This window comes from Cydia strobilella, chromosome 3, assembly GCF_947568885.1.
Source record: "Cydia strobilella chromosome 3, ilCydStro3.1, whole genome shotgun sequence".
NCBI lineage: Eukaryota > Metazoa > Arthropoda > Insecta > Lepidoptera > Tortricidae > Cydia > Cydia strobilella.
The window spans coordinates 19,419,674-19,446,791 of NC_086043.1; the positions used below are offsets into that span (position 1 = coordinate 19,419,674).

General features: G+C 37.2%; 3 protein-coding genes across 9 annotated transcripts in view; 2 read left to right on the plus strand and 1 right to left on the minus strand.

Moving 5' to 3' along the window:
- Positions 1 to 5,664, plus strand: part of LOC134756054 (ras-related protein Rab-32) — a 32,009-nt gene extending 26,345 nt beyond the window's left edge. For 4 of the 7 annotated variants that reach the window (XM_063692852.1, XM_063692847.1, XM_063692848.1 and 1 more), the window contains exons 2-5: positions 1,090 to 1,303; positions 2,959 to 3,140; positions 3,559 to 3,702; positions 5,125 to 5,659. In XM_063692852.1, coding sequence (XP_063548922.1) covers positions 1,090 to 1,303; positions 2,959 to 3,140; positions 3,559 to 3,702; positions 5,125 to 5,250 — 666 coding nt within the window. In that variant the 3' untranslated portion in view covers positions 5,251 to 5,659. Of the gene's footprint in view, positions 1 to 1,089; positions 1,304 to 2,958; positions 3,141 to 3,558; positions 3,703 to 5,124 lie in introns of all 7 variants that reach the window. The other 3 variants (XM_063692845.1, XM_063692846.1, XM_063692850.1) reach the window with 2 other exon arrangements.
- A 4,338-nt stretch (positions 5,665 to 10,002) lies between these two features.
- On the plus strand, positions 10,003 to 19,334 carry LOC134756056 (protein brown-like). Its single transcript, XM_063692853.1, has 12 exons — positions 10,003 to 10,095; positions 10,388 to 10,517; positions 11,484 to 11,532; positions 12,723 to 12,900; positions 13,547 to 13,696; positions 14,106 to 14,344; positions 14,719 to 14,880; positions 15,182 to 15,287; positions 15,951 to 16,175; positions 16,561 to 16,696; positions 17,243 to 17,449; positions 19,153 to 19,334. Exons 1-12 carry the CDS (start codon positions 10,081 to 10,083, stop codon positions 19,332 to 19,334), a joined length of 1,779 nt encoding a protein of 592 aa, XP_063548923.1. The 5' UTR covers positions 10,003 to 10,080.
- A 3,567-nt stretch (positions 19,335 to 22,901) lies between these two features.
- Positions 22,902 to 27,118, minus strand: part of LOC134756058 (protein scarlet-like) — a 32,385-nt gene continuing 28,168 nt past the window's right edge. The window contains exons 6-11 of the mRNA XM_063692856.1: positions 26,348 to 26,558; positions 25,926 to 25,954; positions 25,697 to 25,802; positions 25,299 to 25,529; positions 23,725 to 23,860; positions 22,902 to 23,347 (exon numbers count right to left, since the gene is read on the minus strand). Of these exons, the coding sequence (XP_063548926.1) occupies positions 22,959 to 23,347; positions 23,725 to 23,860; positions 25,299 to 25,529; positions 25,697 to 25,802; positions 25,926 to 25,954; positions 26,348 to 26,558 (1,102 nt within the window). The 3' untranslated portion in view covers positions 22,902 to 22,958. The remainder of the gene's footprint in view (positions 23,348 to 23,724; positions 23,861 to 25,298; positions 25,530 to 25,696; positions 25,803 to 25,925; positions 25,955 to 26,347; positions 26,559 to 27,118) is intronic.

Here is a 27,118-nt window from a genome sequence, read left to right on the forward strand (position 1 = left end):
AATATATAGTATCGTACTATATTTATTATACAAAAACGAAAAATACTATATTTTCATCACTTAAGAATGGGGTATACAAATGTCACCGATATCGCATCGTATGCGACTTGGATTTTTGATTCTCCTCAAATCGGCCCTATTTTTTTTCCAAATTTCCCAGTAAATACTATATTTTTTCAATATTTTGACAAAAATACTATATGTGTATAGAAAAAAGGTGGCAACCCTATCACTGAAGTTGAATACTTAATTAGATATTGGGAATTTGTTAAATCCTTGCTTGCATAATTTCACCAAAACTAACTTTCAAACATTGTAAAAATTAAAAAAAATGTGAATAGCGTAAGTAAACTTAATTTTTAGGGTTCCGTACCTCAAAAGGAAAAAACGGAACCCTTATAGGATCACTCGTGCATCTGTCTGTCTAGCTGTTTGTCCGTCTGTCACAGCCTATTTTCTCCGAAACTACTGGAGCAATTAAGTTGAAATTTGCTAGACGTATGTAAGTTTGTGACCCAAAGACGGACATGTAACGTCAACAAATGAATTTTAAACACGGGGGCCACTTTTGGGGGGTAAATGAGAAAATTAAAAAATAAAGTTTTTCAAACTAAATCGTGTTACATATCAAATGAAAGAGCTCATTGTCAGAATCACAAATATATTTTTTATTAATTTTAGGATAAACAGTTTAGAGGTTATTCAAGAAAATAGGCAAAAAATTACCCCCCTTATCTCCGAAACTACTGGGTCAAAAATTAAAAAAAAATACACAAAATAGTTCTTTACCTATAGATGACAGGAAAACCTATTAGAAATGTGCAGTCAAGCGTGAGTCGGACTTAACTTCTTAGGTTTTGATCCGACCCTTACGGGTTTTTTTATAGACATTTCACTCACGTTTCACATAAAAATTACATTGTTAAAAATTGTGTTATGTACGGAACCTTGGAACGCGAGTCCGACTCGCACTTGGCCGGTATTTTAGATGTAGAATTTATAAAATGCTGCACGTTCAAATGCGCAAGTACAACGCCACATCTCAATGTACCTTTCGTTCTTCCTCACTAACATATATCTCTCTTCCAGTCCCACACCTCACCCAGCGCGGAGCGACGCGAGCATCTATACAAGATCCTGGTCATCGGAGAGCTAGGCACAGGGAAGACGTCCATTATCAAACGATACGTCCACCAGTTCTTTAGTCAACACTACCGTGCTACCATTGGAGTGGACTTCGCGTTAAAAGTCCTGAATTGGGACGCCAATACAGTCATAAGGCTACAGCTATGGGATATTGCAGGTAATTTTTTATCCATCCTAAAAACCAATAGTTGGGTACAAGGAAGACCTCCATCAAACGACACCTCCACCAGATTTTAGGGTTCCGTACCCAAAGAGTAAAAACGGGACCCTATTACTAAGACTCCGCTGTCCGTCTGTCTGTCTGTCACCAGGCTGTATCTCCAGAACCGTGATAGCTAGACAGTTGAAATTTTCACAGATGATGTATTTCTGTTGCCGCTATAACAACAAATACAACAAAAAAGTACGGAACCCTCGGTGCGCGAGTCCGACTCGCACTTGGCCGTTTTTAGGGTTCCGTACCCAAAGGGTAAAAACGGAACCCTATTACTAAGACTCCGCTGTCCGTCTGTCCGTCTGTCCGTGTGTCTGTCACCAGACTGTATCTCGTGAACCGTGATAGCTAGACAGTTGAAATTTTCACAGATGATGTATTTCTGTTGCCGCTATAACAACAAATACTAAAAACAGAATAATATAAATATTTAAATGGGGTCCCATACAACAAACGTGATTTTTTTTGCTGTTTTTTTCCGTAATGGTACGGAACCCCTCGTGCGCGAGTCCGACTCGCACTTGGCCGGTTTTTTATTTGTGGTAAACACTACCGTGCGACTATGGTTGTACTTCGCGTTAAAAGTCTTGAATTAATTGGGACGGCAATACAATCATAATGCTACGGCTATAGCAGGTAATTACGTTATCAGTCTTGAAGTATAGACCTCCGTCAACAACCGCTACGTCCACCAGATCTTCAGTCAACATTATCGTGCTACCATTGGAGTGGCCTTCGCGTTAAAAACCCTGAATTTTAACGCCAACATCATATAATTAAGGCTAGTTCTCATTTAGGAACTCATAAACATATTTTCGCACAAGCTTTGCCTTATTATAGTTTATATTAATTACAAACTTGGGAGAGATGTCGTATTAAACTTTTTACTATAGCATTAATATACTTATGTAATAAGAACCAATTATATTTATGTCAAAGTGACAGTCAGTGACAGACCCAGTAAAAGTCGGTGGATAATTTGGTAAAGACCTAAGGATTTAAATTGATTTAAATCATGAAAGATGAATTAGGGCATGTTTCTATCATTGCCTTTGGTGTTATTGTTATTCTCTTTTTTCTATTGAGCTTGTCCATCATTATAATGATTGAATAATCATCACGTAAGCGTTTAGTCATAGTACAATCTTATTAGTCTGAACTAGAAAAATATCTTAGTCTTAACCTAGTTTAGTCTAGAATCTGGACTTCTTCTTTTCACATTATAACTAATATTAGTATTGCAGAATAGGGTCGAAAGAGGGAAATGTAATTTTCAAGTTTCACAGGAAATGATGCGCATGTCAGCAATTCTAAAAACCCTTGAATTGTTCCCAGGGCAACAAGGGCCTGACACTTTTTGATAGAGAAAGATAGTCTTATTGTGATTCCTAAAAGAGGTAAGAGAAAATAGTGCCATGCTTTGTCCTTATGACCGACCATCATAGGTAAGAGGCGATGGCGAAATACCGAAATTTATAAAAGTAAAAGAGAAAAAATTATATGCTGCCCAAATTTTATATGAATATTCTTTCTCTTACTCCCAGTCGCTCGGTGGCGCATCTATAACTACTTATATATATAATACTATGTCTATGCAGGGCAAGAACGTTTCGGCAACATGACGAGAGTGTACTACAAGGAAGCGGTCGGCGCCTTCATTGTGTTCGATGTGTCTCGGGTGGCCACCTTCGATGCAGTCGTGAAGTGGAAAAACGACCTGGACACCAAGGTGCAACTGCCGGACGGGTCGCCCATACCTTGTATATTGCTGGCGAATAAGGTGAAGAAACTTTTGTAGAGATGGGGTCGAAGTGTTCGGAAATGACTATTATGTATTTACTGGAAAATAATATAGGTACCTAAGCCTTTTTACAAGCGATAGTACCTGGGTGAAGAGTAGAAGGGTCTGGTTTCAAATCATTGATCAAGGCCTTGGACTTAAATGAAAGGTGTGAGATGTAATACACCATTTGTCTCAAGCTTTTAGCTTCAATCTTTTGGTTATTAAGAACGTCTATAATTATAGGTCATCCATCTGAAAAATAATTTACCTACTCTCAATCCCCTTATGAATCTGGCTTCAGTTGCCTGTAATAAAAAGATTTGCATCACATTTGTCACAGACATCAATTAGCCCACTAAAAGCAAAGTTCATGATTTTTCTAGGCGTTTTGTTTAACCTTTTATAATACTTTCAGTGCGACCAGCAGAAAGAAGGCATCGTGAACTCTCCTGCAAAAATGGAAGAGTACTGTCGCGAACGCGGCTTCGCGGGCTGGTTCGAGACGTCGGCTAAGGAGAACATTAACATCGAGGAGGCGGCGAGATCGCTAGTCAACAAGGTAGCACAGAATAAGCGCGGTGCGTGGCCGTTCTGTATTATCATACAGAACGGCCACGCACCACCCCGCCCCGACTCGAATGACCTCACCCCGCGACACCAGATAGACGGCCGTTTGCCGGCCGCTCAGTACTATTTTTAAGCAACTTAGTCACACTATGACGCATGACGCGTGTACAGACGTGCCGTTCACACATAGAAACGCAAGTGATTTCTAATGTATAGCGTGTCCGCCCTGTGGTAAAGGTTCTAGTGGCCTATAGTGCATTGAAGATGGACCAGTACTCCCGCGGACTGGGTTGAGAGTTGCGACGCGAGACTTCAAGTTTTCATTCACCCAGACAAGTCTGGGTGAATTTTTAAGGGTTAAGTCTTAACTTCCATCCAAAACTCTGGAAAACTATTTAGCACTTCGTGGCTTCTCTTAACTATCCCATCGCGGTGGACCCACGTGATGGTTAGCCTTATTACCTCTGCTTTTTGGATGAAGTGCTATTAAAAAATATTTGTACACGAAATTAATTTTTCTTAAGACTTAGGTAATCTTTTAATAATCTAAAAAATAAAATTGAGGAGAATTAAATTGAACACCAATTTTTTTTTCATTTTACTCTCTCATAAAATTAGTCAGGCCAACCATCGATGTACGTACATACACTATCACTAGAAAAAAGCTCTAAATTTTTTGGATAACTATGATCCTCCCGAGACGAACGATTTATTGGCTAGTCAACACGATTAAATTCATATAAAATCTCTTATTACGTCCGTTGTATAGTAACTCTTTGTTTTTGTCCCATTTTACTCACAAGTCTCACGAAAACCCGTTTTCCGTGATGTTTCCAAATACATATATTAAAGTTAGACGGTTGGTTTCACTGGAATATGGTTGTTTTTGAACTAGCCATGATTTTGGGAAGGGTCACCGCGCTACGCTATCTTGGAAGTCATTCATTTAATTAACATTAACGATCTTCTTGCTTTAGAATTTAGAAAGTATTCAATTCTCGGGATACATTTTGTTTGTTTTTAAAATATTTGTTAATCTAATTATATTATAGAGTGAATGTACGAGTACTACGCGTTTAATTATTAATTTAACAAAATAATGCTTTGTAATTTAATTACCTACCCGTACTTGTGTACAAATAAATTGTTTTAGTGCATAATTTACTTACCTAATTACTTACATCATTTTATAACGATTAAAATTAGAAGTGTATTCGAAGTTTAATAATCCCAACATGGCGCGATTCGCCCACCAGCGATAATCGCGAGCAAGAGGCATTATGATCAAGATAAGATCATGTCAAGTTCGTATCATATCATATCCACAATAAATCAAGTTTAGAATAGGCCACTATGTATAATTCACACTCCACAAAATCATGTTCCAATTACTAAAACTCTCGTTCCATTCCAGATCCTCCTCAACGACAAACTGCTCCAAAGCAGCGACGCCAAGGACGGCGACAAGTTCGCGCTGGACCACAAGATCGCCAACGGCGAGAACAGCCGCGACGGCAGCGGCAAGTCCTGCGCGTGCTGACCGGCCGGCCATCTTGTTTACGTCGGCCATTTTGTTTATGTCGGCCATTTCGATGCAGCCGGTCTTGGTTATACGGCCGGGATTTTTGGATACACAAACGGTCTTTTTGAATATGCAGCCATCTTGGATATGCTAACGTTTATTATTTATGTAAGGGCATTCATTACCCTTTAAGACCCAAAGGAACGAGGTCAGTCGGAAACAAAACTTTGAAGTTTTAAATTTAAAATTGAAATTCGAGGCTAAATAGCGAGACCGGGATTTGAAAGGCAGATTGTGGGGCATCTCGAATAGCTACCTAACAGGACCGAGTTCATGTTATTTACAATTCGATCAAATTTATTTGGTTTTCTAAGGTAGGTATTTATCTACTTGGCTAAGAGACAGAATCAGTTATTTTAAATACACAAATACCTATAATAATATGTAATAGTAAATGTATACCTATAATATGTAATAGTAAATGTAATGTAATGTGCAAGTTAGTGGTTTAAAAAATAAATACACACTGAAATTGTATCCACGTTGACTGCATATTGCTAAAAAGAATGTCAACTTATTCCATGGGTCCAAATAAATATAGTTCTGCTGAATTCGGAGAAAAACCGCTCCTCACTGTTTCGTAGAAATCGTGACCGATTGTGATTTTTTATTTAATCGAACTGTTTATTTATGTTCGTTTGTATTTACTTAACCTTTCGTATGCTTAGGAGCAGATCTGCTCCATATGTCCAGTTGAATATTCAACTTAAACATGAAGTTGTCACGATTGCTATTAATATGGCAGTTTTTTGACAGGCGCATACGAAAGGTTAACGTTTGAAATTTAAATACCTCTTTGACTTCATTCGGACAGAACGAATCAATGTTGTATTATGATACATATTAGATACACACATATTTTATTTGTCTGTTCAGATAACATATTCAAAGGAGAATTTATTTAATTTTTGTTTTTAATTTAGTAACTACTTAATGTGCCTAAGAATGACTATGACTACCCGAAGCCAAAAATCTCTCGATTTTGCAATTTAAGTGTATAATTGATCTGTGGTATTTTCACAAGATTGTGTTTTTGAATTTCTTTTAAAGACTCGCCTCGTGCCATTTACGGCTAAAGTTACAGGTCTACATTATGGTATGTGTAACGATAACTATTGTAACATAATATATGATTTAATATTAGAATAAGTATTACCTAATGTATCGAATGTTAAACTTGAGAGTGTGAGAGATGTTATTGTGAAATTAATAAAATATTTAGTTGAATAAAAAATTATTATTTTCCTAACGCTCCTCCTCGGTTCTCCATACAAACGCAGTTCCGCTCTCATTTTAAAACGACTAGCTAGTTTGCTCTGAAACTTTGTACTTACAATAGGATAAGGTCTATGTCTGAAATTAATTATGTAGCTTCAGATAGGTACCATAGTTAAAAAAATGCAGCGAATTTACGTGTTTATACAAAACGTGTTTTTGCTCTATTTCGTTTGTTTTATAAACTGGGGCTATATAAACTAATTTCAGACCTGAATGAGGTATATCTACTTCATGTCATTGTATGTGCAAAGTTTCATTACAATCCAAAACGTAGTTTTAAAATGAAAACTAAACTCCGTTTGTATGGGAAGGTGAGATTCGGCCGAGCTTGCCGGATACTCTTAATCATTTCGTTGATAATAAATAAATAATAATAATAAATATTTGCGGACGATCTTACACAGATCGAATTTGCCCCAAACTAAGCAAAGCTTGTAATGTTACCCAACCTGTAATGTAAACCTGTGTTGTGTCTGGCGTGTCTGACTCCGCAATTTCGTCGCGTCGCTACAAGTATCTGCGGCCGCCCCAATTTTGGGGTTTTGCCATAATAATTGCCACGCACCGCTTCGGAACGGACGCCTGCACGTGCTTGCGCCGCCTTGCGCGTAGTAGACGCGTTTTGTTGATGAAAACACAAAAATCACGGTATTTGCCTATAAGATTTGAGGAGTTCCCTTAATTCCTCATAGAACCGGGTGTTGACAAAAATGGGACCACCTTGGGACCTTAACTTAAAAAAAAGAACCAAATCGGTTTAGACATGACGGAGTTCTGATGGATGCTCGTACTTCGTACATACAAAAAAAAATACGGCCGAATCGATAACTTTGATAACTTTTTTGAAGTCGGTTAAAAATAAAATACCATGAATAAACTAATATATGTACATACATATATATTTTAAAAATACAACTTATATTTAATACCAAGTATGACATGACCCATGCGTATCTAGAGTATACCGGGTGTTTCATGTAACAGGAGCGATAAATTAAGCTGTAGGCTGTACTCCTCAAACTGACCAACATTAGTTCAGCAACTTTTAACAATAACGTGTTTTGATTTGTATTGTAAAATTTGTTAAGCAATTTAAACACACAGATGGCAGCGTACATTGAAAATAATATTTAATTTGTATGAAAAAGGTATAATCTAAAATTTTCATAATTTTAAAAAGTTGCTGAACAAATGTTGGTCGGTTTGAGGCGTACAGTCTCCAGTTTAATTTATTGCTCCTGTTACAGGAAACACCGTGTATAGAGCTTAATAAACATTCATTGACTTAGTGGATATTATTCAAATACGAACTACGAACCAGCCTCCGCTCATGTGAGAAGTTCTTCTTATTCACTTAATTTGTGTCACCGCGCATGACGCGTATGTGCCCGAAACAACTGACTGACAAGATAGTCCAACCATCAGTCCATCACCATTTAACCTAGTCCGTATTACCTCACAATAAAGCTCATATTATACTTTGATTCGAAGGTATGTGGAGGGCAAATGAACCGAAAGCCTCTGTAAATAGTCTGTCGCGACTCTTATCATGTTTGACTGATAATTAGCTTTATGCCTTGGATTTATCTGGTATTTTTAGATTTATATATCACTACATAGTATAAAACAAAGTCGCTTCCTGCTGTCTGTCTGTCCCTATGTATGCTTAGATCTTTAAAACTACGCAACGGATTTTGATGCGGTTTTTTTTAATAGAGTGATTCAAGAGGAAGGTTTATATGTATAATACATCAGTATTGAAACCGTGCGAAGCCGGGGCGGGTCGCTAGTGTATGTATATATATATATTATATATATACATATACACATGTATTTTATTTATTTATAGAATCATAGAATAACAAATACGAATATTTTAGACGAGATAACGTAGGAAAATCAAAATGTACTTATTATTATGTTTAATCAGGGTGGCTAAAAAATAAGTGCATTCCCGTTGCCAGGGAGGTTTTGGTATTATACTGAGCAACTTTTACTATAGGACAAACCTCGAACTCGCGCAAAAAAAATTTACCCTCCCATAGAAAATGGACCAGCCAAAATTGAAGCAGCCAAATTTTTTTATCGCGATTTCAGGGTTGGTCCCATAGTAATACAAGTTGCTCAGTATAATCCCAAAACCTCGCCGGCAACGGGAATGCACTTATGTTTTAGCCACCGTGTATACATGTTTTTGTAGTATCTTCTACCGTAGCGTCAAAACAAAACAATCGTCAAGACTTCCAAAATAAGGAAATTTTATAAGATAAAATACCTTAAAATACAGAAATATTGGTTCTACTTTACCATTTGTGTTTTAATCCATTATCATAAAGCTCATACTCGTTGTTGTAGTAGTCTAGAATTTCTCGTAGTATCGTATTATTAATTCCTTCCTATTTGCAACTTTCACTATACCACCATGGGATAACTTAGAGAACTACTTAGTGCTCAAACTATGTTCACACAAACTCATCATCAAAAGAAGTTTGTGCCAACAAAGCTTTGATCTTTGATAGAGCAGGGGTTTCAAAAGTTGTGCCGAGGGCCACGGCCGGCCTACAATCTGCCTACAATTACCTTTATGGCCACTATGGCCAGCTAGATTAGCAGATGGATATATAATGCTATAACGCCACGCCATCATCCGCAAGAAAGTGGCCTCTCTACTCAGTCGCGTTCGGGGCAGCGGCAACAGCATCCTGGGGCTGTTTGCGTATAGGTTTGACTGCCCCAATTTTGACAAATGGAGGCAAATAATGCTTGGGCTTGTGTAAATTTTTATTTTGTGAATTATTATTATTATTTTTGTAATTATTAATTTTTGTAGTATTTATTTGAATTTTCTTTTAATCAATAAGGATTTAATTGTCATTACTTGTTGTATATACTAATGTAGACTAAGGCATTGTTACTAACAACATTTTTATGGGCCCCAGGCCTGAAATAAACGAATATTTAATTTAATTTAATTTATGCGTTGTTTTGACTATACTCTCCTAGTTTGTTACATTATTTTATTGGGCGACACGAAAATACGAAGGTTCTACATACTTACTTATTAGTTAATAAGCTTCAATTTCAGAAGCCCATTTCAATTTGATGAAACAAGATGAGATTGAGATGAACCATGGATAGTCAACATAACTTAGGTTTTTATTATCCAGGTAAGTCCATGTTCTAGTTTTAATATCTAATAAAATTGACGAAATAACTGGCACATCTAAACGAAAACAAAGAAAAGCAAATATAGGCATGTGAAACTATGTATCAACTGTTTTAAGTAAATAAGCCGTATCTCACACACAGAGTTTACAAGCAGACCAGACACACAGACAAACTCTACGTCTTGTTTTGTATTATTGTGATTGCGACATCTTTCTTGATGGTTCCTCGGTGAATCTGGTTCCATCGTAATTAGGCAGCAATGTATTTTAAGTGATTTGCTAATTTTGTGGTAGTGACACAAATGGATTGATTGAAATGTGGCGTATGTGGTGATAGTGTAATATGGATTTATTAAAGGTTTGTTTTTATTTATTTACTTATTTCATTTTAGAGCGAAGTTCTATCCAAGGCCTTGAATGAGTAAAATACTATTTTTTACACTAAATTCGGCCCCGTCCTACCTGCTGCTCTTAACTATTATTTTCCTGTTAAAGGTGTTTATGTAGTAAGTGAAAACTATAGAATTGATTTAAATGCGTGTATTTGTAAAAACAATACAATACAATGTGTACAGGGGTTTTAATAGTAATCTAATGTGTTTTATCTATTTTCATTCATTTTGCATTTCTGAGACTTCTTATTTTTTCAGAAAAATGGCGTAGATTATTTTCTTGGCAGGGAACTAAGGCTGAGTGTGAATAACCTAAACGTTTGGACTCCAGAGGAAAAATCATGGTTACGAAGGGTAACCAAACCCAGGACCATGATCTTAAAGGATGGTTAGTAAATAACTGTTCTATTACCTAGTATACCTACTACTTTATACACAGATTTGAAAACAAAAGTTGTAGGTATATCCTTAATTTTAGGGTCTTGTACCAGATAGGTATTAGGTACAAGGTAGTTAAGTAGGTAACCTAAATGATGTATTTGTAACAGAAGGTGCTAATAGTTATTTGTTATGCAAGGCTGCAAAGTGGTTATTTAGAATAGAATAGAATAAGATTTTATTCATAAGCATTTGGCGTGAGTGTTAAAATTGAAAGCTGAGCGAGCGAAGGAATCTAAGATTGAATCAAAGATAGATTCCTGAGCGTAGTGAGGCTTTCAAGACACGAGACGCCAAATAATTTATAAGCCGTGCGGAACACACAACTTTTTACCTCACTACAGCGAGAAAAATGCGAGATGCAAGAAAAAAATATATATAAAAAAACAATCAAAATATAAAAATAATCATATTTAATTTTGGCCTCTATTTAACATATCAAATTTAAGACATAATACACTCAAATTCAAACAAAATAAACAAGAGAAATACAAATACAAAATACAAATAGTTTATTTCCAGAAACATTAGAGCATTTACAGTTTAGCATTTACCCCCACACTAGGCAAAGCCTGTCCCGTGAGGGAAATCATACGATTTACTTAAAGATAGAAAAGCACACATATTCGTCGTGTTCGAAATTCAAATGACTTTTGCAAGCTAGCGGATAAAATAGACTTTTGCACGCAGATTTCGCGCTATAAACTGAGGTTTTCCGAGCGAGTGAGGTGAAAAAGCAATTTAATGTGGCTCTATATCTTTCAGAAAATATTATTTATTCAGTATTTTTAAATCGAGGAGAGTAAAAACGAGGAGAATGCTTTTATCTAGTCTTAATGCGAACTTGTTAAAAACTGACATAAGCTATTTTTTTTCCACTAAATAAACCATACATAATATATTATTTTTATTACAGTTACAGTGTGTATAGATCAAGGAGAATTCATCGCCATACTTGGCCCGAGGTAAGAATTTTATTATTTAATTTGATAAAGTACCTATACCAAGGGCTTCAAAAAACTACGAAAGTAAAAAGTGCATGTAGGGCGGGAAAGCTCCACCCGGACTAAGGCTTAGAACTTAGGTACTTAAGGATGACTCACGTTAGACCGGGCCGGGTCCGGGCCAGAGCTTCCGGCGCTTCGTTTTCTATGGAAAGCACTACGTGATCACCTGTCATGTCATAGAAAAGTAAGCGCCGGAAGCTCCGGCCCGGACACGGCCCGGTATAACGTGAGTCATCCTTTATACGGATAGCATTTAACAGTAACTACTGATGTGTCGGAAAGTTTTCAACATGACGAAGTTTCCACATGGAATAATTTCGGTAACTTTGTATGGAGAACGAAACTTTAATTGGAAACTATCTCATTCGTTGTAAAAGTTTCATGAAATTTCCGAGAACTATTCCATATTTTTGGAAACTCCCTGCAACTTGAAAATGTAGTTGGTCAAACCAAATTGTCAGTAAATAAACACAAAAAAAACTATACTCATCCTTTTCTTTTGGGTGCTAGTACTAGTGTAAGACAAAGATAGTATGATTCTCTCTGTCTATGTTTAAAATGAGACAGTCCTTTGACAAACTATAATAGCAACGACTTGTATTTTACATATAAAGTTGTCCTTTGTTTTACTAACCTTAAAATAAACAATGCATACATACACACACACACACTACACACTAATCACACTACTAAATGCTGCATGCATACCGCACATGCATAATAAATGGCACCGTATTTTCCACCTATAAATTTTTTATATATATTAGGATAATGCTTGGCAGACGGAACAGTGGCAGACCAGCTGACCTAGCATATGTTGAGACTGGTATCCTTTTACCAAACACAAAAATCTACTAACTTTAGTTTAAGTTACCTACACCATAATGTTTCTGTGTTTTTTCCATTGCTGTTGCTTTACTATTTTGTGTCTGGTAATAAACGTATTTTTTTAGGGTTCTGTACTCATAGGGTAAAAACGGGACCTTATTACTAAGACTCCGCTGTCCGTCTGCCGTGATAGCTAGACAGTTGAAATTTTCACAGATGATGTATTTCTGTTGCCGCTATAACAACAAATACTAAAAAGTACGGAACCCTCGGTGCGCGAGTCCGACTCGCACTTGGCCGGTTTTTTTATTTATTTCCAGTGGTGCAGGCAAGACGACGTTTCTCACATCAGCAGCTGGCAAATGCCGGTTGCCTTCCACTGGATCTGTGGCGGTAAACGGCACGTGTGTGACTGCGCTAAACGGTATAGCGGAGATTGTGCCTCAATTCGATGTGTTCATGGATGGGCTTACGGTTGCGGAACATTTAGTTTTCATGGTAAGTAAAGTTAGAACATTAATATTTTGCGCTTTAAGGTACTTTTTTTGACACGAATGCCCCAAGAAATGCATATAGTACATTATGTACGTTTTCAAGCGTTTTCAAATTAATTTGTTCTTTAATATGACGACGTATACTGAATCACTAGTGATTCCGTACAATGTCCCATGGATTTTTTAGTATTCGTTTCTCGAATTGGGCTAGTATACAGGTTGGAAAAAAATTATGGGTCCTGGAGGGAAAGTGTCTTAAAACCTTAAGTTAGCTAATTTTACTTAAAGGAAACATTCTTTTATTTTTAAAAAGAAACAAAACTGGATTCAAAGTTCTCTTTTTTTTTTGCTTGTCTAAAAATATTCTTAAGTACTAAATATTCGAATTTATGGATATTTTGTACCATATACGAGTAAAAAAGACCTAATGTTTCTTGAAGAAATGTTATCAATAGTAAAATAAAATAGCGAGTGTTCATTTTTTGGAATTTTTAGGCGGTTCGATTCCCGGGCGGAACAAGCGAATTAAAAAAAAACTGAATGCAGTTTTGTTTCTTTTTAAAAATAAAAGAATGTTTCATTCAAGTAAAATGAGCTTACTTAACATTTTCCATACTGTATATATATACATCTGTGTGTGTCTATTCCAGATAGAAATGAAGCTAGGCAGCTACACGACGCCCAGTAACATATTGCTCCTCAACAATTTACTCAGAGAGTTAAAGCTGAAAGCACATGCGAAGACCAAGATCTCATTCCTTTCGGGCGGACAGAGGAGGCTGCTTTCACTAGCTGGGACGGTACGTAAAGTAACGTGTAACAGGAGTTCTATTTAAAGTATTTAGAGGCCCTTTTAAGACAATCTGGCACTTCCACATTTTCGCCCCGATTGGTACATTTTCATAAAGTAAAATACCATGATATAGAATCTAAGTAGGTTACCTATCGAATTTAAACTGTCGTGAGTCATTCATACTAACATTATACTAATTTTAATTTTAGCCGCATACGCGGAGCGCAGGCTACGTGAGTTGCTGTTCAGCTCTGATAGTGCTTGAAAATGGACACCTAAGCTCTACGAAACATGTCGCGCTAGTGGCTAAAAATACATAAGTTAAACCGTAAAATTAACATAGGATCTAACTTAGGTTACCATCCAGAAACGATCACCATTTCATCATCCATAACCGTCCCATTCTTTACTTGTAGCTCCTCTCCAACCCTCGGATCATAATCTGCGACGAACCAACCACAGGCCTGGACAGCTACAGCGCATACCTCGTGATAAGCATCCTAAAACACCTGACGGAGTCAAGCCGGATAGTCATATGTTCCGTCCACCAGCCATCATCAGATCTGTTCAATCAGTTTAACAACATTATGTTGATGGCGGAGGGGCGGCTGCTGTTTCATGGGACGCAGGAGGAGTGTAGGAAAATGTTTGAAAGGTTAGCAGGATGGATCTCTTAGTCCTAGTAGTTATTGTAATATGTATTCTAGAACAACTAAGGGAGTCGGGCAGGATCGTCATCTGTTCTGTCCAGTCCAAAACAGTTCTAACATAATGTTGATGTCGGAGGGGAGGTTGCTGTTTCATGAGACGAAGGAAGAGTTATAAGGGACTTGTCTTAAAAATGTTTTGCTTTTGAGATATATATTTTATCAGCGACATAAGCGAGTATAATTTATAGTTCGGTTTTGTTGAATAATTGAGAAAGTGGGACCCACAACTTTATTTATGCTTAAAGTTAAAAATGAATAACTAATTGGAAGCAAAATAAGCTAGAAAATTCTGTTACTTACTTGTTGGTTTCAATTACAGCATAGACTTGCACTGCCCGAACAACTACAACCCAGCTGAGTTTTACATCAGAGCGGTATCCTCCCAGGTGGAAACTAATCACGTAGGGAGGATCCTGGCGAAGTACCAGGATCACATCCGACGGTGTGACGAGACTGTTGAGACCAAAGCTAAATTCAGTGTGTAAGTATTTTAAATACATTTTCTAAATTTCATGTTTACTTTAAAATTATTTTAAAACGGGTCTCTGTTGATTGTCCCTTCACAAGTTTTCATCCGTTTCGCCAACCGGAGCAACACCTGCGGCGATTGCACGGCGCGTATTACAGCGATTGAAACATGTTGAGCGGTTATCTACTAAAATTATGTTAGTGTCCCGTTTATAATATTTTTTATATCTATGTTTCACGGAAGTTTTAAAGATAAGATTTTAATAGTAGATGATACTTATTTTTAACTGTTCTTACCTAAGTATTTATTACAGATTCCAAAGAAATTGGTTCGTGCAAGTATACTTACTGATTTGGAGATCATCTTTATCACTCAAAAGGACGTTTGGAAATCACCTATTGCAATTATTTCTTAACATAGTAAGTGAGAAAGTGGGACCCACAACTTTAAAAATGAAGTTATACTCCTACTACTTCCTGCTCCACGACGTAGATCAGCCGTGAAAACCAGTTTGAATTTAGAATACCGTAGTTACGCCCGAAAATACGGTAAACAATGGAATACCTACGTTCTCTAAAGGCTATACGGTTTTTACATATAGTAGGTAGGGGTAGATATGAGTTAATTTACAGAGAAGTCACTCCTCAATAAGGTTAAATACTAGAGTTAGACCAAGATAAGTCTGCAACGATTTTGATGGCATGTCCCAAATGGGACAAGGGCAAGCGAATGATGAATTTCATAGAAGTTTGACGTTTAAACTAACTAACACTTGTACTGCGTGTGCTATTAAAATCATTGCAGACTTTTCTTGAGTGAAGTCTATTACCTAACCAATCACGCTGAAGGTGCCATTTCGGTCAAGGAAAATATCGTGAGGAAACCGGACTAATCCCAACAAGGCCTAGTTTCCCCTTTGGGTTGGAAGGTCAAATGGCAATCGCTTTCGAAAAAACTAGTGCCTACGCGACTACGCGAGGAAGATGATGCTGAAGCAACAACCAAACCGCTTTAAATTTAGAATGTGTGTTGTCAATTTAAACGGTGACCTATTATGTCTGTGTCCCTTAAAATCTTTCTAGGGAATATCAGCAATGGTCATATCTACATGTTACATCGGCATAACGGGCACCACGCAGCGTGGGGTCCAAGACCTCCGCGGCTTCCTATGGCTGTTAAGCAGCGAAGTGTGTTACTCGCTCTCCTACACCGCCCTGTACGTGTTCCATGAAGACCTGACGCTGTTCAGGAGGGAAGTCGGCATTTATAAGGGCTCGGCGTTCTTCGCGTCGAGACTGTTGGGATTTGTAAGTATAGCTTACGTTTTCTACGGGCGTTTTAATTATCTAGGACCTTGGCGGCTGACTGGAGCTAGCGAGCAATGTTGTCTAAAATATTTGTCCTCTAACATTTTGGTTTGGCACCGCTTTCAAAAACTAAGTAATTACCCGGATGGTTATTAATTTGCTTAATATAGGTATTATTTACTTTTTGGCAGAAATTTGCTTTACGACGGGGTAGGGACAGGACAAGGATAGAGTTGGGATATATAATAAATATATTTTGTGGTTTTTAGGGGGTTGGCTTTCTGAAGGCGTTTCCCTTTAAAAAAAATGAAATTAAGTTATTTTGGTTGTTTAAAAAAATATATTTTTTTAACTTTTTTTATATATTTAGTCTGTTTTGTTCCAGATGCCTCGTTGCTTCGTGTATCCCGTAGCGTTCATGATCATCGCGTCCGTGACCGTGGAACTGCCGAACAGGATCCTGACGTCGCTCGAGCTTGTGCTGTCGCTCATCTGCGGAGGGATTGCTGCGGCTGCTTACGGTACAGTACAGATCGTCATGCCATTATTAGCGACTAGCAGTCGAGCCAGGATCCTGACCTCTTTGGAACTGGTGTTGCATCCGGCTGCTTACGGTACAGTGTAGTTGTCATGACCATAGACAGTAGAGCCAGGATACTAATTAACCTCTCTAATACTGGTGTCTATCATTTGCGGAGCCATCGCTGCGGCTATTAATGATACAGATTGGCGATGGAGTTGCCCAACAGGATCCTGAACTCTCATAGACCAGAATATTTTTGGGAGGCAGTTAAATATAAGACAAAGATTGTTTTATCTTTTTGGCACCACACACGAATTTCATGAATTTTTGATCTTGTGATCTAGTTACTCCTTTGTTTGTCTTGATAGGTCGACCGATTTTTTTTTATGCTGCTCTTAATACCAACTATTTGAGTTTACTGAGTTCAACTTCAGACAAAAATGTCAATGTAACCAAAGCTCCAAACCAGAAACGTTTTATTGTGTAGAATTTGAATTATAAATTTTGTGTTTTTGAAAGATCATTTTATGGTTCATTTCCTTAGGTCTCGGCATGGGCGCCTTATTCTCCTCAAGCGGCGTCATGGGTGACGTGATGCCGTGCGTGGACCTGCCCCTATCACTGATGTCAGGGGCTTTCCTGCGCATAGCCAGCTTGCCTGCCTGGCTGTTCCCCGTCAAATACATCTCCCACTTCTATTATACTATGGAGTCGGTTAGCAGTATTTACTGGACGCAGATTGATCATATTGGTGAGTAAAATGACATTATTTTATTATCACTACCTATTATCAAAGAGGATATAATAAGATAGAGCGGTACTGTCATGGTAAATTTTGTAACCACAGTAAATTCACTGCCATCTATCGATATACTTTAAAACTAAAAATGAAGATTTATAAAAATACGTTAAAATGTATTTAAATATGGATAAATGTTTTTTTTATTTGCATTAATTATTTTTATATGACCCATGTTATATGCGTTAAAATTCTAAATAACAAACGAAACCGTCAACGCCCTCTATACGAGAGTAGGTCAAAGCTAGTGGCGCCATCTGATCGAGAATCAAATTTTCGTGATTTTTATTCCTTAGACTGTATCCATCTATTACGGAGTTATATCTATCTTTGCTATTATTTAATTGTCAAATGACAATCATCATTGATTGGTGATTACCAAGGACCTTGTTATTTGACGAATTATTGATAATGTTTATCATTAACGGTTAACGGCGATGGTGATGGTACCTATTAATCACCAGATTCACCATGTAACTTACATCTAGCTGGACGTTCTACGGACGGACGAACGAACTAGGTACATGAATATTTAAATAGGTCTGAGCGCTACGAAGTTTAAAATATAAGGTCTAGGCAAAATAATAATGTAATTGTTATTGTAAAATCCATCTTCAACCTTCATTTTCAATTAGTATACTTCATAAACAGCAAACAGCCACATCATGTTTCTAGGAATGCTCATGAATACTATAAAATAATGAAAACAAACTAACATATAATAGACTCTTTCAGTATCTGGGGCAAAAATAAAACACAAACAGGAGAGGGATTTGAAGTTTAAACTATAGGTTCAATTGATTTGTTTTGGCGCCATTCATTTTAACTTTGCCCATTTTTATGATCTTACGTAATAACCTAAACGACGTACAAAAATAAGACATAGTCAAACCACGTAATAAATGATGTAGTATCTCGCCCGCATTAGTAAGAACTTGGAATCTTGGATGTCAAAATGAGTTCAAATTGATATTAAGTGAAAGTTCGAATCGGCCTTCAGGAAAATATAAAATCTCTACCTACAATAGCAGAGAATTCTGCAGAAACACTTTAGGAATGTTTCAATTGCTTCTTTTTCGCGTTATTAGATTTCGAGTGAGATGGGGTGGAAAAAGCTTTTACGCAAAAGTCTTTTGTGAAAGGTTTGGTTACATAGATCAGCGGTTCTCAAACTTTTTTGGTGGCCTTTTGGAAAGCGAAATATTTGACGGAGCCCCAAATTAAAAAAAAACCGGCCAAGTGCGAGTCGGACTCGTACACCGAGGGTTCCGTACTTTTTAGTATTTGTAGAGGCAACAGAAATACATCATCTGTGAAAATTTCAACTGTGACAGACAGACGGACAGCGGAGTCCTAGTAATAAGGTCCCGTTGTTACCCTTTGGGTACGGAAACGGAACCCTAAAAATCGTTCGTCACTGTGGACCAACGAATACCTACCTATACCAATAGAAGAGCTCGGAGAAGACTGGCTATAAAGTTGACATCAACATCTTCTAGCCGCGCGAGTTTTTGAACTACCCGCACTTGGTCTTGGTCTTGGTCTTGGTCTATCAGCTTGAACGTTTTTCGTACTAGGGATGTTACTCTGTTGACACACAACATTAACGATATTTATTTAAAATTCACAAAAGTTTAAATACCACTCTTTTTCAGATTGCCCAACAAACATGACCTCCTCGTGCGTGAACGATGGCGTCTCCGTATTAATAGAGGCAGGCTACTCCGCCTCCTACTTGCTGCAGGACGGCATGGGACTCCTCGCCTTAACGGTCGTCTGGAGCCTCATTGGATATTATGGGTTGAGGAGGGAAGAGAAAAAAGGATATGCTTATTGATAATAGTAGTTAATTAAAAAAAAAATTAAAAAAAAGTAGTGTTTTATTAAAAAAATGTTACATCCAGATAGGAACTCTGTAAGCTGAACAACGCTCAAAAACACAAAAGCAGACATTCTGAGTAGGTATTGTGCAAAAACCCTAAATAATGGCGCGAGGAACGATGTAATAAATACAATATAGTTATAGTTTATAGTAGAAAGTAAAAAAGTATTTTGTGTTGAATCATTTAATTGAAATTTTATACATATTTTTAAAAGTTTTTCAATATAAGTTCATTACAATGATACACTTACGATTATAAATGTCAAAATTATACATATAATAATTTATGATGAACTTACATGATAGGTAAGAGAGAATCCAGGAAAGTTTGGTTGCAGAGTATTATATTGCTCTACCACACATAACAACCGTATGTGATATTGGAAAATTACTTTGAACTTGCAACCTATTGCTCGGGAATACTGTAAACAATAAATTGAACGAATTTCCGTAAATTCTCTAAATACTGTTGAGCATTTTTATTAATAGCTTTTAGGTTAAGGAAAACAAAGTGAGGAAACCAAACTAGTCCCATTTAGGTCTAGTTTTCCCTCTGGGTTGGAAGGTATGTCACGAATGCCTGTCCATTTTGTGATTAGGTTACCGAGCGAACCCTAGGTCCCCGTGTCAAAATGCAGGGACAATTCTAAGTAGGAGGATGATGACTGAAGCATTTTTAGCGATTAATCGCTTCCCGTACCTACTATAAAACTAGCACAGGCACAGCTTAACAATTATTTTTTATTTAGTGCTTACTCAAATTTAAATGCGGTAAATTTAATGATCAACGATAATCACCATACAATTTAATGTTTCTTATATAGATAATACCTGATGCTTGAGGCCGCGGTTGCATAAGAAACCGTAAGATATTTTAATGGGTGTAGATTTAAATGTATCTCCACATATCTCCGAATCTCATTCCTATTTAAGATTAAGATTTAGTCCGGATTCAGTTTTAAAAATTATAGGTGAAAATCGTCTTAGTTTAAATTAACTGATTTGAATTCTTAGAAATTTGAGTAGGTTGCCTACAATCTCAACGGTATAAAATTTATTAATACTTATTTTTTATTTAGATATGTATTTAATTTATTTATTATTCATTTAAACTTGATTGCACAGTAAAAGTTGTACAAAAGGCGAACTTAATTCCAAGGGCATTCTCTACCAGTTAATCTTTATGTGAATCTTGGCCGCGTTAATAAATTAAAAAATGGTACTTATTATTTTAAACATTCAATCTCTTTTGGCACTGATTTATTATTTAGGTACATTTAATATCTAAAAATACCTAATACTATTTTACTTTAAATATTACTATACAATATACTACGCACGAGGGACAGCAATAACTTGTTAGACGTTTATAATATTATCTACATATAAGACATATTTATTTATTTTTGCCGACGACATCGTCCTTTTCTCCCACACGGCATCTCAACTACAACACATGCTACAAGATCTCAGCACAGCGAGCCTTGAGGTTGGACTCACAATGAACAGAGCGAAAACTCAGTTGATGACCAATGGAGCAAAACACAGGGTCACGGTAGATGGGCAGGATATACAGTATGTTTATGAGTACATTTACTTGGGCCAGATAGCCTCCTTCGAAAACAGGCAAACCATAGAGGTCAATAGACGTATTGACAACGCCTGGAAGAGCTTCTGGTCCATGAAGGCGCTATTGAAGGGCGACCTTCCCCTGTGTCTCAAGCGCAAACTCATCGACATGTGTATCCTGCCTATCCTAACCTACGGTGCTCAAACATGGTCATTAACTGAGGCGTTAAAGTCCAAACTCAAGGTTTGCCAGCGAGTGATGGAGCGCAGTATACTAGGTGTTCGCAGAACTGATAGAATCAGAAACACGGAACTGCGCTCCAGAACTCGAGTTGTAGATGTAGGTGTCCAGACCGCTAAGCTTAAGTGGGACTGGGCTGGGCATGTCTGCCGCATGCACCCTGAAAGGTGGGCCAAAATGGTTACCGAGTGGGACCCACGGAACACCATAGATGGTGCTGGCCGGGGTGCAGGCAGGCCGAAAAGGAAATGGCGGGACGACTTAGACGCATTTTATCCGGATTGGCGGGACACTACAAACGACAGGGTCGAGTGGAGGAAACGAGGGGAGGCCTTTGCCCAGCAGTGGGACACTAAATTAGGCTAGTAAATAATAAAATAAATAAATATATTTAAATTGTTGTTAAATATCAATGTAGGTACTTAGGTAATAAATTAGAATCAGCCTCCTAGTCATCTGAAGTAGGCAGGGCAGCATCGTTTTAAATAATATTTTTCATTTCTCATGCTCTGAAAGAGGTTCATTGTTGTTCTAAAAGCGTACATAAAGTAATACGTTTCTGCACTAGAGCATTTTACTTTCCAAGTACGATTTTTTTCATTTTTTTAAAGATAAACAATTGAAATTTGGTATTACTTAAATGGATTTGTTATACAATTTCCATTCTGATGTTTAACACCCTATTCGATAAATAACGATACTTTTACCTAAATTGTTACTTAATTCAAAGTAACCACAAGAAATGCTATAAAAATTATACTTTTTTTTTAATACTACGTCGGTGGCAAACAAGCATACGGCCCGCCTGATGTTAAGCAGTCTCCATAGCCTATGTACGCCTGCAACTCCAGAGGAGTTACATGCGCGTTGCCGACCCTAACATTCCTCTCCCTCGAGCTCTGGCAACCTTACTCACCGGCAGGAACACAACACTATTAGTAGGGTCTAGTGTTATTTGGCTGCGGTTTTCTGTAAGGTGGAGGTACCTCCCCAGTTGGGCTCTGCTCTAGATCTGGAATGACATCCGCTGTCCTGTGCCCTACCACACAAAGCGAGATGTCATTCACAGTGCCCATACCTCTCTTACTTAGTCATGTTTAAAAAAAAACACATGCATTTAACTTTCATCGTATTCGAAATGAAAAGTAGAGTGTTACAATCGACTATAGTTGTGCTTTAAACGTCGTATCATATTCATAAAACGTCTACATAGTATAGTTACACAAGAAATAGTCATGGACTGCATATTAATAAATATCATTTTAAATTTTTATTTTCTCGTTAATATCGTAAAAGTTTCGTAGATATAGAACAATAAAATATAAACTAGTACCTAGCTACAAAAAGTTAAACATAAAAAATATATATTATTTGTACTAAACACATCAAAACCGTCCTATTATGTGGAAAGCGTGGCTACCTAACGGTAATATAAATTAAATTAGTCTTAAAAAAATAAATGGAGGTTCTTCATATACTAAACTATTATTCTTACGTTTTATATCGTATCGTAATCTTAAGGTTAAAGTAGGTATAATAATAAAACAAAAATGTAATAAATAAAATGTTTCTGTTACCACACTCAACCTTTTATTACAAAAACCATTTCTGTTTAGTATCTCATAGCGAATGTCGCTAAGTTATTTTAGGCTAAAATTAGATATATGTCGCCTTGATTATCCCATGATTATTATTATGAGAAATAGCTTTTACGACGATTTTTTCTAGAGACATCAACTTTTATGAGAAAACATTAAAAAATACTTAAATTAGTACACAGGTGTCCCCCTACTCCTCTTAATAACCATAAGATAAGCTATAAAATGCGCTATACAATACATCACACACAAACATACGCAGTTCCTCCAAAAGTTGACTTCTTCAAATCCGAACCTATTCAAGACCTCCGGGCCAGTTTTAATGCAAGGCATACCGGGGATGTTGACACAGGTAATGGACTCTATCGAGTCCCATTGGAGGATGGAGATGGATTCGACTCCATAGTAAAAGCCAGAGAAGAATCGAAGCCATGAGAAGTAGGGGGAAGCACTGCCGAGGTTGAGGTAGATACCGGAGAACATGGTGCCGATTAAATCGAAGGGCACGGCGACTAAAGCTGCTGTTTCCATTTTGTCGAATACGGCTGAGAGGAAGGAACCTGGAAGGTGATACCAGTATAAGTAAAGCTGCCTGGAAGATATATGTCCTAGTGTTGATTTGTCGCACTGGATCATTTATCCACTATTCTCGATATCTTATGTAAAGCCTATGGTCATAAATATAACAATATTTTTGGTCGTCTCATCTAATATTTTATGTCGGCTGCTTTAGGCTCAATTAAACAAGCTTTTACCTCTCTAGAAACTTAACATAAGCTTACCGATAGTAAACGTTATAAACCTTTAATAGGACGCAAATGATTAATAGATTGCCTTTTGTCATCAACATATTCCACAACTTATTTACTGCTAGACAAAGAACTCTCTCTAGAAGTACAACGGCCATCAAGATCTGAGTATATTTAGTAGTACTAACCGTAAGCGTTGGCGTAGTTGGCACAGAGAACACACACGAAGCAGAAGCCCAGCCAGCTCATGAACCCTCCATGCAGCCCGGCCACGAAGAACACCAGAGACGCGAAGAGTGTTGGCTCAATCACAGCGCGGGGGATCTGAAACAACATGTATAATATTTCAGCCTTTTCAATGAGGCTAACCGTACTAAGATGTAATCGCAGATGGCGAGGCAGGAATTTTATTTAAAATGATTGAAGGGATGTGATATATATATCGAGAGTTGGCAAAATGAGAGAATATAAATTATTTTAATCATCAGCCAGCTTCGATCTTCTATGAATCAATCCTAAAAAGGAGGAAAATCTCTATATATGAAAAGTGTCCATCAAAAAACAGTAAATTGGCGGCGCCATCATACACCGAAGTACCTAGACCATACACCTAGTATTTTATATAGAGCGCCCATGCGACCGCGAGGGACAGAACATACGCAATGCGACAAAATTAGAAAGCACGTTTTAACATTCCTGACAACATACCAAAAACAACCTACGTACTTTGGTCGGGTTATTTGTTGCCCCTCCCCCATTTTATCTCTACATTATTATACCTCTATGGTTCAGGTCATAGTCAGAGTTTCCTATATATTACAATACTCGGTGGTCCCAGAGCCTACCTAGCGCCACCGGAGAGATTAGAAACTATTATTTACAGCTGAAAGCTGGTCACTTATTGCAACAGTTCTGCCATAAGAAATTGTCGTCCTTTCTATAGGTACCGTCCATAAATCCTATTTAGAAAGTTGATGTCACATTCCTAGTTTAAGCGCTATTACGATATTATCATTAGGTACCTAATAATCATTATGATTAGGGGTTTTTTTTTTACTTTATTGCACGATATAAACTTGTACAAAAGGCGGGCATAATGGCTTAAGGCATTCTCTACCAGTCAACCATTGGGTCAAACAGAAACGTGTAGTAAGTGCAGGATTGTAGAAAGCGATAGGAAATATGAAACACACATCAAATTAATCTAAACAATACCTTTGTACCTATTGTACCTAATAATCATTATGTTGTAATAAATGATTCATACATAACCTAAGTTCATTCGTAATTTTTATTCATCGATTAGCCAGTACCTAATTGTTTTATAATGGAGACAGTTAAACTTGGCGATGATATCGCCGACAATGCTTCTTTTAATTTATCTAACGATTTCATGAATTGCGTCATAAAGTCAGGGATTTCAAGAATGCGGCTTTTTAGGGTTCCGTATTTTTTTATTAAATTGATTCATGTCAGTAGCTAAACTTTCAACCATAAGCAATAATTAAAGCTCGGTAAATATTAAATAGTAACTAATGTTACAAACTTCAAAATAGGGGATGGGACAACTTTTAGGTTTTGTGCTCGTACCGATCTTTGGACCTCCTACCTCCTTGTATTATGTTTAACAATCACTTTATTGACAGGTTGTACCACTACATGTTCATAGTTCCCTTGACTGTTTCTGCACTTTTCTAAGACATGTAATGAATTAATGAAAGCTGTTACATGGGCAATCGTAATGAAGACCAACAAAACTTACCCAAAATATCATTTTCGAAAGATAATAAGGCGTCGGTGAGTACAGTCCACTCGCAGTTTCTCTCAGCAAGATCGGCACTTCACTGGGGAACGTGATGAAGACGGCGTAGATGAAGAGGAAGATGGTCTCCGTGATGGTGAGGTACAGCAGCCCCTCTACGTTTTGGATGTCGCGCTGGTCCAGCTCCTCGAAGTGGCCCATGTAGGGAATGGATATTATTAGGCCGACGAACTGTGGAAGACAACTTAGACAACTCATTAAACAAATTAGGACTCAGGAAGAGGGGTGACATATTTTTCAGCAATTTTGTAGTTGATGTTTGTAGTCAATAGTGTTTTATTACTAATCTAAAAGTTCTTTCAGTCTGCGGGTTGAAAATCATAGGAGCATTTATTTACCAAGAGTAGTACGAATTCTGCTATCCATATTGAACTGTTGTGTTTTATTGTTTGAATGTTCCTCCACATCAGCCAGTAGAACTGAACGAAATAATTAACTTTGACTCTGCAACAAAAAATGACAAATGAATAAAAAGTGACACGAAAATATAAGGCAATATTTAATCGCACTTGAGGCAATAAATGACAAAGTTAATAGTGCTTGAAGAGAAAATAAATAGGTACTTACAGAGTGACGTATCTGTCGAAATATTCATTCTGAAAACAAAAACAAAAATTTGTTAACGATTGTACAAGATTAAATTTAGTCTGTGATCTGAATATCTTATCAGTAGAGTCACTAATCTCGCTCTTAAAGGCATTTTTTCGGTGATGCTGTACCAATTTACAAAATGAAACTTGAATGGTTTTATCTACTTTTGGAAAGAAAGAAGAAATATTTTAAACTAACTTTTCCATCTAAAGTCCGATTAAAGTAGTCTAACTCGTCCGTTACATCACATCCCCGACTTTAGCGTCAATCTCTGCCGCGATGTCCGACATCTCGTATTCATCGCAAATATTTCCGATGCGATCTCAGCGTTCCTCTTTATCCAGTTGAATGCTGAGTATTAGAGATACATAGTAAAAATCAGTCCAAATATCACTTACCTTTCCATCTAAAGTTCCATTAAAATAGTCTTGCTCGTCCGTCACATCACCGACTTGAGCGTCAATATCCGCCGCGATGTCAGACCTTTGGTATTCATCGCAAATCTTCCGGATGCGATCCCGGCTTTCGAACTCCTTGTCAAGTTGGATGCCGAGTAGAGAGACGTAGTATTCCGCTGCGTTGAAGCCTACGGGGCATTTGAAGCCTAACCTGTGGAATATAAGAAGCCCAGTTATTGTAAAAAAAATTAAGAAATAACACATAACATAATGGCGAACTTAAAGGATCTGTTCTAGTCTTGCAGTTAACATATTGCATTGTACAAAGGCAAGCAGTTGTAATGAAAATAAATGATTATTTTTTTATCACTGCAAAAAAGTTAACGCCACAAAAAGTACATAACAAAAGAAAGGCATGCAAACATTAAAAAAAAAACATTTGGACGCTGAATAGGATCCCCTCTGGACTCAGCATAATGCCGCGGCAAAACGTGGCGCTGGTTTTCTATCTTACGCCAACGACACACGAATAAATTAACATTGATATAAATCCACAAGGCCCTTTGGATCTAAATGTTTTAAGAACCAAATAATTAACGGTTTTCTTAATTGGTAGAATCAAAACTGAATTTTAGGTATGACCTAATTTAAGTAGGTAGACTAATACCTAACTGTTAAGAAGGAAATAATTCTGTCTTGGAATGTAGTTAAAGGAATACCTTAGTGAAGACCTCATATACTATGCTTATACGCACCTAAGCCTTTGAACAT

Bases quoted from the DNA above. Each gene is read 5' to 3' on its own strand.
- LOC134756056 (XM_063692853.1), top strand. The intron at 16,176-16,560 runs GTAAGTATAGCT...GTTTTGTTCCAG, and splicing joins CGTCGAGACTGTTGGGATTT to ATGCCTCGTTGCTTCGTGTA. The intron at 16,697-17,242 runs GTACAGTACAGA...TCATTTCCTTAG, and splicing joins GATTGCTGCGGCTGCTTACG to GTCTCGGCATGGGCGCCTTA.